The following is a 12,820-nucleotide window of genomic DNA, read 5'->3' on the forward strand; positions in this document are numbered from 1 at the left end:
TCTGGTTGTATTGATCCATCGATCCTCTGGTTGTATTGATCCACCAATCCTCTGCTTGTATTGATTCTTCGACCCTCTGTTTATCCATCGGTCCTCTGGTTGTATAGACCAGCGGCCCTCTGGTTGTACAGTGTTTTGGACAATTTTATCAGATTATTTTTCGATCAAATTCTTAATTAAACGACTATTTTGTTCTGCTTCGTTTATGATTTGATTTGTATTTATAATATATATAAATATAAGCTTTGGTATAATCTCACTAAGCCTTGTGGCTTAATCTTTTARAATGAACTTTCTTTTCAGGAAAGCCGATAGCTGCCCAGGTGAAGGATTAGACGGTTTAGATCTGCTGTACGAGTATCGTTTGAGTCGGATCTAGGTATATAATACTTTTGAGTATATATAATTGTATTTTATGGATCCGACTTATAGTACTGAAAATCGTCTTTTGCAGACTATGTTATTTTGTCTTTTGGTGGAAATTTATAACATATATCCCGTATATGCTTGGAGACTGTTTTATGGAAATATTTATTTGGATAAATAGTTTCTTTTATTTAAAGAGCGTAACTGATGTTACAGTTTATACTAAGCCGATTGATGCGATGAAAACAAACCGAACAATCCTTCGATTTAGGAACAAACCGGTCAAGGCTTCTACGGTGTACCTCTTATCCGCTCAACTCTTACACCGCTCAAGAATGAATTTGATGAACAAACTCCGGTCATTGCTTATGCTTCGTACATCTTCGATTTAGGAATAAGAACAATGTGTACGGCTTAGTTGAACGGTTTAGTTTGATGGGTATCTAAACCGGATGAACAAAGATGGGCCAAAAAAATTTGATTGGGCTTTTTGAATTGAACGGTTTAACAACAAAAATAAGAAACTCAAAATTAAAACCAGATTAAAACCTATCAAAAACACAAAAACAGAAAAACTTTAAAAAAAAATGGATCAAAAACTGTCACACCTCGCTAAAGCGGAAACGCAAGGTATGGCAGGTAGAGTCTCATAGCAATAGTGTATAAATAACACAACCATACATTTTAAAATTTAAATACATCATAACCAAAGTATACAATCCCAAATACAAGTTTGTAAATTAAACACAAAAGAAATTTTTGAAGGTGATGATTGTGACACGGCTTCTTTTAAGTGTCACCATAAGCCTTTCTTACCCYTRAAAAAGCACGTCAAAACAAGTGTCAACTACAAGAGTTGGTGAGTTCACATGTTTTATATGCACAAAATGATTTGTGATTTCAAATGCAGCAATCTCAATTATAAATTTATGAGCAATATCTTAAAATAAAACAACGTCATACACATGATATAAATTTGTTGAGCCACTACTAAACCTGAACAATTTTCAACGCCCCACGAACTACCTCAGAGGTGGTAGCGAACCACATGTGTAGAGCATACTTACGAACTACCTCAGCGGTGGGACTAAACCCCACATGTGTAGAACTTATGTCGGACTACCTCAGCGGTGACCACTTCGTGTCACATGTGTAAAACTCCTACCGGACTACCTCAGCGGTGACCAAAACACTGGTTTAAAGAAAAAAAATCAAGAACACAAAAAAATCTAAAAACACAAAATCCGATTAAATCTTGATTTAAAATGATCAAATCACAAAAGTTTGTGAATAACAAAGATTCACAATTCAATTTCGAGCATTTTGATCCTGTTTTTAACACAAAAAACACAATATTTTAAAAAAAATCGGATCAAACAGAAAGAAAAAAAATAAAGAACACTAAGAACAAAAAAAAATCAGAAAATAAATTCTTCACTTATCTCTTATTTCTTCATCTGATTTCTTGCAAACCGCTTTGATACCAATTGTGAGTCCCTAAAATCACTGATCAATCTTCAATTTACTTCACAACAATGGCAGATTAAGATATTGCATTCAAGAACATCAAGAACATTGAGAGGAAAAGTCAATCTTTACAATTCTGGTCAAACCTCTTATTACATAAAGTATTTTACAAATAAGCTCTCTTCTATTCAATTACAAAGACAAACTACCTATTTATATGGTCAAACCTACTAAACATAGTCAAAGTCAAACTCCTATAAGAAAAGTTAAACACGCTGACTTTTACAATTATAGACTATATTTAACTTTCAAGACGAATACAATTAATAATGATTTTTCAGTCCTAACACTAAGATAACAAAGGTTATGGTGGTTTGGGTATCTACGCAGGAGGTAAAAGTCTGACCTTGGTGAGGAGTGCAAAGAGCATGACGGTCAAGGGAGTGACACGGAGGGGCAAGTCAAGTAGGATTTGGAATGCACGTTTAGCCAGACCGCTCCGCTCGTGCTTCTCCTTACGTATTGCACTAGAACAGGGAAATCGCTACTAAAGCACTTTCTCTCATGAATTGAAAGAGTTCTATCTCATATAGGGTCAAAATGCTACGGCTTGCTTATACTCTTGCAAACAAAGCGAGAAGCGATTCTCTTAGCCGGCATACCCGGCGAATCAAAAAAGCTATAATAAGGCAGACATGGAGGCCTTAGTCATTTCCAAAGACACGACTTCTAACGGAAGCTACTAGAGACACAAAACTATGGGTTAACAAACTATGAGTAGAGATTTTCACATATATGTAGGAGGGGAATTTGGAGTGAGACAAAGAGAAGGGAGAATTATGGCAGTTAGGTAGGTTACGAGGGCCTTACAACCATTACATTATTTCCTTAGTTTTTCTTTCCTACCTTACTTGTGTGCTATTAATTTTACTTATGTGACTTGCTTGCTACACATCAATCTCATAGCATTTCTTCTTTTTCGGCCAAATCCTAATTTCGTTTTGCTTCTCCCTAATTCATCCATGAATAGACTTTTTTCGCTAAGAAAACCTCTACTGGGCTGACTACTCCAATAAGTACTTTTTTTTTCTGGGTTCCATTGGATGAGTTACTTTTTATTGGCATTGGAAGCACAACCATTTTATTACCCCCACCCCTCGTTGACCTTTTTTGTAGCAACTYCGTACCGACGTCTCACTACTAATTAGATTTTCTTCCTATAATTGAAGTTGTTTGTCCTATGCTTTATGTTTGGTGTTTCCTTTTTTATGTAACCTTTCATCCTAACTTATGTTTTGATGTTTTTTTGTGTGTGTTTGTTTGTACACACTTTTGCATATATCATGTTCACATGTAAACAACCTCCGTGTGCCTGGATTACCTGTTCAAGTTATTTCATTTTATGCTGAGTTTTAAATTTTATCATTTTGATGCCTTAGAGGTAAATTGTAATAAAATTTGACCAAACTTGAAACCATCTTATCGGGTAGAAGTTTCAAAGTTGAAGGGATAATTCGACAAAACATAAATCTTGAGGGCTCAAATTGAGAAATTGGTTCATGGTTCAATGAGGAAATTTGTATGCAAGAGTTATGTATATAGGGAGACATGGGCTTTGATAGAGAGAGAATGCGAATCAGTCTCTTCATACACAAGACGCCGAAGGGTGTGCTGCAACACCACCAACCACCACCGTTGCCGGAAACCTTGAGATTTGAACTCAAACACTTGCCGGTTTCTTGTATCCCTTCTGAAGTAAGTCTCATCTTTCTCTCTCCGTATCTATATCCTATCCCTATATCTCTATGCATATGAAATCAGGGCCGATTTTTTCTTTGAATTAAACTGCTGGATACACGTATATACATGGGGCATAAGAAGCGGAACTTCGTTACTCGCTCCAAGACGGTGACTGCTGCTGTTAATACTCCTCCGCCCCCGCCTTTGTCTCCAATCGGTAACGATGGCGGCGATGGTGTTGAGGTTAGCTCACTCTCTACGGAACAGAATTTAAGTGTGGATTCTTCATCTGTTCAATTAGTACAACGAAAGAATGAAGTTCCTTTAGCGATTGAATCGGATGGTTACTCTACTGTAAAAGTTGAGTGTGAGAAAGCCTTAACTGCGCTCAGACGGGGGAACCATAAGAAAGCCCTACGCCTGATGAAAGAGATGTGTGGGAAACATGAGAATTCGACTCACCTGGCGCTGATTCATAGGGTGCAAGGGACTATATGTGTTAAGGTTGCTTCCATCATTGATGACCCCAATGCAAAGCAGAGGCATTTGAAGAACGCAGTTGACTCGGCTAAGAAGGCAGTGATGTTGTCGCCCAATTCAATTGAGTTTGCCCATTTTTATGCAAATTTGTTGTATGAATCGGCTAATGAAGGGAAGGATTATGAAGAGGTGGTGCAAGAGTGTGAACGGGCTTTGGCTGTTGAGAATCCGGTTGATCCAGGAAAAGAGAGTTTGCAGGATGAGAGCCAGCAGAAAATTTCCACAGGTGATGCGAGGATTGGGCATGTGCAGAATGAGCTCCGGTCCTTGGTTCAGAAGTCCAACATTGCCTCTATTTCATCTTGGATGAAGAATTTAGGAAATGGGGAGGAAAAGTTTAGACTCATTCCTCTTAGGAGGGTTCCTGATGACCCAATGGATGTAAGGTTAGTTCAAGCAAGAAGGCCAAATGAAATTAAGAAGGCAAGCAAGACAGACGAGGAACGGAAGAAGGAGATTGAAGTTAAAGTGGCTGCAGCAAGGCTGTTGCAACAGAAGTTAGAGTCATCTCAATCCCAAGCTGATGGGGATAAGGGTTCAGAAGTTTCTTCTGGATCTGGCCAGCGTGCGGGTGAACGGAGGAAGAGTGCAAAGGTGAGGAGGAATGTATCCTCTGCTGAGAGAAAAAATTGTGTTCATCCTTATTGGAAGTCCATGAGTTTGGATTCAAAGAAGGACTTGCTCAAGATAGGAATATCAGATATTAAGGCCCATTTTAGATCACTAAAAGATGGGTTGCCATATGAAGTCATTTCGGAAGCTTTATCCTTTGGTCGAGCTAATAACAGTTGGAAATTTTGGATGTGTTGCCGATGCAATGAGAAATTTCCAGATCCTGAATTGCACATGCAGCATGTTGTACATGAACACATGGGTAGCCTATTGCCCAATTTGCAGGAAATGTTGCCTCCAACTGTAGACAATGAGTGGACTGAAATGATTCTAACATTTCCTTGGAAAGCACTTGATGTCGACGCTGCAGTCAGAATGGTCGAAATGCAGTCAAATTCACTAGCTGCCAACTTTGTTGATAGACCACATCCAAAGAACAACACTGAGTTATTGGATGATTGTTTCACTTCCAATTACTGCTCCGATGATGTGTGGGATTCGTCATCTGGACTAGAGAAATATGAGAATCCTTGCAATGATCCCAACGTGGAGTGCAGGGAGTATACTAAGATCCCTGGTGTAACCAGAGAATGTGATCAAAACCAAGTTTTCAAGGGGTTTTTCCATCCTGATAGCTGGCCATTGGCTGAAGACATTGAAAGGACAAAGCTACTTGAAAAAATACAATCGTCATTCCAGTTGCTTATTAAACACAAGTACCTTGCAGCTAGTCACCTTACTAAGGTTATACAGTTTGCAGTCGAGGAGTTGCATTCTCGGCTTCTTAACTGCGGTGTGGATCAGTCACCCATTTGTATATGCTTTCTGGGAGCACCAGAACTTAGGAAAGTGCTCAAATTCTTGCAAGAACTATCTCATGCATGTGGACTAAGTAGGTATTCAGAGAAAGGTAATGTTGTGGAAGAGTTGAATAGGTCCACCCTAGCTATTGAAATGTCCGAGAAGATAGTTTTTAATGAAGATGGATCATGTCTCTTGTTGGACTTGTGTCTTCCTCCTTGCAAGATCAGTGCAGACACTTGTCAAGATACTCCTGCAGCCGGTGCAATTGCAGTTACTAGTGTTAGCTCTGAAAATGGGTTAAAATATGACGCTGATTCTTTATTGTCATGGATATTTTCTGGTCCCACAAGTGGGGAACAGCTGACATTCTGGATGCGCTCCAGAGAGGAGAGGGTGCATCAAGGAATCGAGATTCTACAGGTGCTGGAAAAAGAATTTAGCCATCTCCATGGGTTATGTGAAAGAAAGTTAGAGCATACAAGCTATGAGGAAGCTTTGCAGCAAGTGGAAGATCTCTGTCTAAAAGAAGGTAAGAAAAGGGAGCATGCCACAGAATCTGCACATCGAAGTTATGAATTTGTGTTGAGGAAGCGACATGAAGAGCTTACAGGACGTGGAAATGATAGTACACTACCTGTCAATAAGTTCAAGGTGGATGCCTTGGCAAATGTTTTAAAAGAAGCTGAATCTTTGAATGTTAACCAGTTTGGGTTTGAGGAGACGTATAGCGGTGTGAATTCTCATCTATGTGACTTAGAATCTGGTGAAGATGTTGATTGGAGGGCGAAGGACTATCTACATCAAGTGGACTCTTGCATAGAAGTTGCAATCCAGAAGCAGAAAGAACAATTGTCCATTGAGGTTAGTTTGATTATGGAGATATGTAATTTGTATAGAAACCTTATGTGCAGTATCTCCACTGTCATCTCATTTTCTGGAGATGCAGCTCAGCAAAATTGATGCGAGAATCATGCGAACTGTAACCGGAATGCAGCAGTTGGAAGCTAAGCTCACTCCTGTATCTGTGCATGATTTTGGACTCATAGTTGTGCCTCTAGTAAAGTCTTTCTTGCGGGTTCGTATATAACTTGCTACACCATTTATGAGTTACTTTTGACTATTACCATGTATGCCCCTAAAATTAGATTTTATCCCCTTTTTTGTTCTTCCTTTAGGCACTCCTAGAAGATTTAGCAGAGAAAGATGCCACAGAGAAATCAGATGCTGCCAGAGAAGCTTTCCTAGCAGAACTTGCTCTAGACTCTAAAAAAGGAACTGTAGATAACTCAAAGCAATTTAATGATAAGCTTAAGGACAAAAGAAAGAACAGGGAGTACAGAAAGATAAAGGATTCTAAGGTCTGAAATAAATGAGTATCATTAATGTTCTATTAGAATATGATTGGAATGCTTGTGTGCAGTGCTAATAATCCTGTATATTTGCAGGCTACAAACAATAGTGAGGCACATGTATTAGCCCATGCGAATTCAGAAAAGGCGTATGTGCTTCCTTCACATGCTTTGATGTTCAGAAAATAGGGCTACTTTTTATTCTCCTTGTTTTGATGTTTTTGCAATACCTGTTGCTCAGCATCTCTTCTCCACTTGCTGTTGATGGACATCAGTCAGAAACTGTTGCTGAAATTGAGGATGCTTTTAGTCAGCTGAAAGATGAGGCGAGACGTAGAAAAAATGAGCTTGAAGCTGAGGAAAGAAAGCTTGAAGAAACTTTGGAATACCAAAGACGGATTGAGAATGAGGCGAAACAAAAACATCTTGCAGAGCAACTTAAAAATAATCCAGATGTGACACCGATGAGGAAAGTACCAATAGAAACTCCAGCAGTCTATGTGAAGCATAACATTGATAATCATACTGACAATGAATTAAGACCTCCTAGGCAGGTGAGCATCCTTGTGTTGTTAAATATGAGTTGAGTGGGTGCATGTTAATGCTGCCTTCTTATATTCGATGCAGCTAAGACTTGTGATAGCATTTGAATGCTTAAACTTTTGAGGTAAAAAGAATTTGCTTCAATACAAGGTGACTTGGATACTTTTTCTTCTAGGAACCACTGAAGCAGAGTAATGGACTTCTGAGCAAACTTGAGGGTTTGTCTGACAAGGACAGAGAAGGAGCCCCACGGAGGACTGGTATTGATTACAATCATTATAAACATACGTATTTAAGTAATGTTTAGCAGTGGTACTAGTTAGGCCGTAACCTATTGTTATTTCCCCTTGTGCAGCCTTATTTCATGGAGGGATTGCAGAAGATGGTGTTTTGCTTTCTGATCAGAAAACAGGAAGAAGAAGTAGGCGCCAAAAAAATGCCACCAAATTAATTGATGGGAAGCAGCAACCTGTGTCATTAGAGATGGAAAATATTGAAGTTGGTCAAGTTACACACAAGGATGGCCTCAAAGATGATATCAGTAAGTGCCTCCTGTAATTTTGACACCTATCTTGCTTGTCTTAAATCTGTTACTTTCTTGGTTTCGGTATCCATTGGTGGTTACTTAGCTGTTGTGATTCTTTTTAGTTGCGTTGTACTTTATGGTGTCTTTTCTTTTTTCTTCTCTTCGCCCCCTTCTTGTGCAAATGGCATTGTTTGCCAAGTAATGGAAGTTATATAGTAGTGCCAACGGCATACCCAGAACTGGACAACAAAAAATGGTCGAGGCTTCAACCTACAAGAACCACATGCATACAAAGATAGCAAGGCTCTGTGTATGCTTGTTACTTGAAAAAATCTGTTTGCAACCCCTGGATGTAGGCCTGATGCAATGGTTGAATCAGCCGAATTCACTTTAATTGGCGGCTAGACCTCCTATCTTTTTTGTATGGCCGGTACGAAAACCTGCTCGCGAACAACTTTTCATATCTTATGCAAATGTGAGTGACCCCACTAGAGAAAAATTCCAAGAACCATTAAATATGAAATGCACCTCAATTAGTGACAATTTGAATCATGGACATCACATAACTCATGTCTTAATGGTAGAGTCTGCCGTTACTCTCTCTCCATGTGACACATGCTTTAAGAGACAAAGATTGTTCTTCCTAAAGAAGGTATCTTGCATAACTTGAAACTTGGAACAACTCTAGAACTTAAAAAAGAATTCTGCCCATCAGCATTTTGTCATGGTGACGGATATAGTATAATGTTTAAGTGGCAATTAGAAGGCATGAGCTCATGAAGTTCAAATCTACCTGGCCACAGTTTCTTGAAATGATCCGCTTGCGTACCAAGATAAAGGTGCCTGGGTTGCTATAAGTTTGAAAACCACATAACCATCCTTTTTTGCTTGTGGCTGTGAACCTGTGATGCTGTGCAGTTTAGCTTCCTTAAACTGAACTATGGGGGTCTTAATATGGGCTGGGCTTTCCGTTCTCAATAAATATATGAACCCCCAAATGTGTTCAGTCAGGGTGCTTTTGGTACACTGGATAGGACATAACATAATATAATAGAAATCGTTGTTCCATGTTTGGTAGGACTTTTATGTGGAACACAGTGGAACAAGCGTATTCCACCCCCACCCATGGAACACGGTGGAACAGATCTATATGTTACCAATATAGCCTCAATATAAAAACATAATTCTCTTCTAAAACATCAATATGCCTCCCTCTTTTACATTTTATTCATTCTTTAAATTTTATCTATTGTATTTTATGCTCTTTGAACTTTCATTTTAGTGTCCTCAAAATGTAATTTTTATACGATGTTTATATTTTAATTAATTTATGTAATTTATTAAATATTAGTAATAAAATATAATATGTGAAAAGGTCTAAAATAAAAATTGGAAACTACACAATTTTTTATTTATATTGGTGGCATTTTTTAATCGTCTCGACCAAAACATTCTAATGGTATATTTTGTTATAAAAATATTTGTTTTATTATAATTTAATAAATTACATAAATTAATCTAAATATATAAAAATATATAAACAACTAATTAGGGGTAAATTGGTCCTTTTATCTGTCCTGTCCAGTTCTGTCTTACCAACCGCTGAATAGCTGTGCTGTTCTGTCCTATCCTGTCTGGATACCAAGCGCACCTTTAACATACTGGGATGAACAGTGGACCACTTTACCTTTTGTTAAGTCCCTTTTCTTATTTCCATTTAAATATGGATAAGGTCTAGAGCATTAAACAACTCCGGTTAAGTTGGCATAATTTTATATACTAGTCCACTATGAAGAATTGAACCGTGGCTTTGTAAAATCCTGGCTATTGAGCTAGTTCTATGCAATTCTATGATTTTAAGATGTTGGTTCCTAGCCAATTTATAGTTCTCCGGTGGTGAGTGATAAAATTTTGAACTTAGCTTCTGTTTGTGTGGCGCTCTTATATTATAATATAGATTATTGGCTTGCGTGAAAGTAAAATATAAGGAAAAGTGCTCTGAAAGCTTCACATTCTTTCATGGTCTTAGTGAGACAATTGATGCATGTACCTTAGCTCTAAACTGAAGGAGTTAAATTATGCTTTGCCATTGTCACTTGTCTTTGTTCAATAAAGGTGGTATGCTCAAAGTGCTTGAAATAGATGGTGAATATTTCTCCTTTGTGAGCGCAAACAGGACTAGAAACAAATTATGAGAAGTAATGAAGTTAACTTACCAGTTGCCTGATTCCTTTGTTTCATAGTACTTTCTTCAGGTTATAATGATCACGATTTTTGTATTGCCTCGACAAAATTTTACCTGACAACTTCACTCTGCTCATTTGATTTTGGGTAGGAACAAGGGCTTCATTGATCTCTCCTATGGTTATTAAATCTATTTTGAATCTCGAATAAGGCCTTCTTACTCTTGTGAATTGGTGTGATCGATACTATCTGTATTTCTTAGTTGTCACATTTTTTAGAGGCCAACCGTTTCATTCTTGTTGGCCCCACTCATAGACTATGCTGCCATGCTGGTACTCTCCACCATTCAACATTGCCAACTTGTTCAAATATCATCCACCTGATGTATATGATTAGCCTCCGTTAGTGAAGGTATACTCGAGAAAGAAAACTAAAGGAGAGAAGAAAGTATAAGGGCAATATAGCAATTGTTTTGAATTACTTTCGAAAGAAGGTGGAGGGACCAATACATAACAAAGGTGTGGTGGAGCACAATCAGGATGTATGTTAAAATTCAGTTATCAATTACGTTTTGGGAGATAACTGGCTCTCGAATCCAGTAGTTTGTAATTCCTTTCATTTTGAACATTTAATACAGTTTCCGGTTGAGATCTTATCATTTTGGTATCAAGCCGTGTCGATCTACCATGGTTCCCAAAAACCAAAGTAAGAGGATTGATTCCCTAGAAGAAACAGTGCAAACAATGGAAAAAAGCTAGAATCGGTGGAGAGAAACCTGCAATAGATGAAGCTTAGTATGTAGATGATTTTGCAATCAAGATGTTGGCGATTCGAAATGTATGCATGGCTTGAAACGTAGAATTTAGGCATTGATGAAATTGGAATCGACGGCCCACAAGCAAAGTCAGTTGGATCCTGGATCAACAACCAATTCCGTCCATACTACTGGATCGAGAGAGTTCGGAAACACAACGAGGGTTTGGAAATACCAATTCCAATAGCGACACTGTGTGGCGGAAGTGGAGGCTCGAAAACCACCACCAATGGGCTATTTGCCGGTGATTGGGGTTGAGAAGGGTAGAGTTACCCGTATTTAAGGGGGACGATCCAAGATGGCCGGGTGTTTCGAGCAGAAAGGTATTTTGCATTACAATGATTTGAAGAAATTGAGAAGGTGGTGACGGCAGGAATATGCATGGAAGGAGAGGCATTGGCTTGGTTTCAGTGGTGTGATAAGATGGGAGGAGCTGAAACCATTGTTAATTAGTTGATTGCTTGATTCCGATTGACAATTAGAGGATCAAGTTGGGAACAATTATCGGCGCTGAAGCAAGAGGGTACTATAAGGGAGTACCGTCATTCATTCGAGATCCTTGCAGCAACCTTGCTAGATTTACCAGAGAAAGTGTTGGAACGGAACTTCGTGAACAGTTTGAAGACGACAGTTCAAGCAGAAATGAGATTGATGAGGCCCCAAGGCCTGATGAGAATTGAGATAGCTCAATTGGTGGAAGATCATAACACTCAAGTTGCTGGAGGATACAAGGCCACAATAGTATGTACAAACTAACCTTGGGAGCTACAGGTAATTCATTTAAGACAACTCTTAATAACTACACAACTATTGCAAACAAGGCAACAACAACCACACCTTCATACACGACTAAAACCTCCTCCCATACTGCCCGAAGACTGTCTGAGGCGGAATTACGGGAAAACCATAAGGGGCTCTGTTTTTAAATGTAATGAGAAATATAAGGCTGGGCATAAGTGTAAGAACAAAGAATTAATGTTGTTACTAGTTTAAGACGAACCTACGGACGGTGAATTGTAGGAGCTGGAAAGTATCAACATCAATAACGATTGCTAGGGGAGAGAAGAGGAACAAGTTGTAGAATTGTCCTTGAACTTAGTCATTGGATTGTCGTCCCCTCGAACCATGAAGGTTAAAGGGAAAATCAATCAAGAAGAAGTAATCATTTTCATCGATTGTGGGGCATTCCACAACTTCGTTTCGAAAGTGATGATGGACCAACTTCGAATACACCTTCTGTAGTAAGGGTGGGAATTGGGCAAGTGGTTAAGGGCAACAGAGTGTGTCGAGATGTCGAACTATTGTTGTCGAGAGTGAAATAAGGGCAAATTTCTTACCCTTAGAACTTGGGAGTACGTATGTTATACTCGAAATGCTTTGGCTCAAGACTCTGGGAGATATGAAGGTAAATTAGAGAAGTCTTCGCATGAAGTTTCAGGCACATGGTAACATTTACCACAATTACCAAAGGCAAACATATCACTGAATTCGTTGGTTAAAGGATGGGGTGCTGGGGATGATGTAATGATACTGGATCTTCACTGTCTGCATGAAGAAACATGTGATAGTCAACAACTAGAAGTGGCAGAGTTATTTCAAACTACAAAGGCCAAAATTCTATAAACCTACTTATTCTAAGTCTCAAGACAGGAAACATAGACTGCATAGCTACGTCATTAATCCATCATCTCCATAATCAGTTAATCACTATCATCTATTCCCTCGAATTACTTAGATTGAGTAACTAAAAAACATATAGATAATTAATTAAGAAATTAAAAAAACAAAATAAAACAAATATAAAAGTTATTAAATATAATAATATAATATATTTATAGTAAAACATATAAAAATTACTAAAAAAACAAAATAAAA

General features: G+C 38.3%; 1 protein-coding gene across 1 annotated transcript in view; it reads left to right on the forward strand.

Moving 5' to 3' along the window:
* The first annotated feature begins 3,504 nt into the window (after nucleotides 1-3,504).
* Nucleotides 3,505-12,820, forward strand: part of LOC112510812 — a 23,318-nt gene continuing 14,002 nt past the window's right edge. Inside the window, exons 1-9 of the mRNA XM_025116161.1 lie at nucleotides 3,505-6,390; nucleotides 6,476-6,604; nucleotides 6,705-6,887; nucleotides 6,975-7,027; nucleotides 7,120-7,432; nucleotides 7,597-7,681; nucleotides 7,777-7,962; nucleotides 8,070-8,145; nucleotides 11,428-11,686. Coding sequence (XP_024971929.1) covers nucleotides 3,700-6,390; nucleotides 6,476-6,604; nucleotides 6,705-6,887; nucleotides 6,975-7,027; nucleotides 7,120-7,432; nucleotides 7,597-7,681; nucleotides 7,777-7,962; nucleotides 8,070-8,145; nucleotides 11,428-11,686 — 3,975 coding nt within the window. The 5' untranslated portion in view covers nucleotides 3,505-3,699. The remainder of the gene's footprint in view (nucleotides 6,391-6,475; nucleotides 6,605-6,704; nucleotides 6,888-6,974; nucleotides 7,028-7,119; nucleotides 7,433-7,596; nucleotides 7,682-7,776; nucleotides 7,963-8,069; nucleotides 8,146-11,427; nucleotides 11,687-12,820) is intronic.

Source organism: Cynara cardunculus, assembly GCF_001531365.2.
Source record: "Cynara cardunculus var. scolymus isolate 2C chromosome LG 4, CcrdV1, whole genome shotgun sequence".
Taxonomy (NCBI): Eukaryota; Viridiplantae; Streptophyta; class Magnoliopsida; order Asterales; family Asteraceae; genus Cynara; species Cynara cardunculus.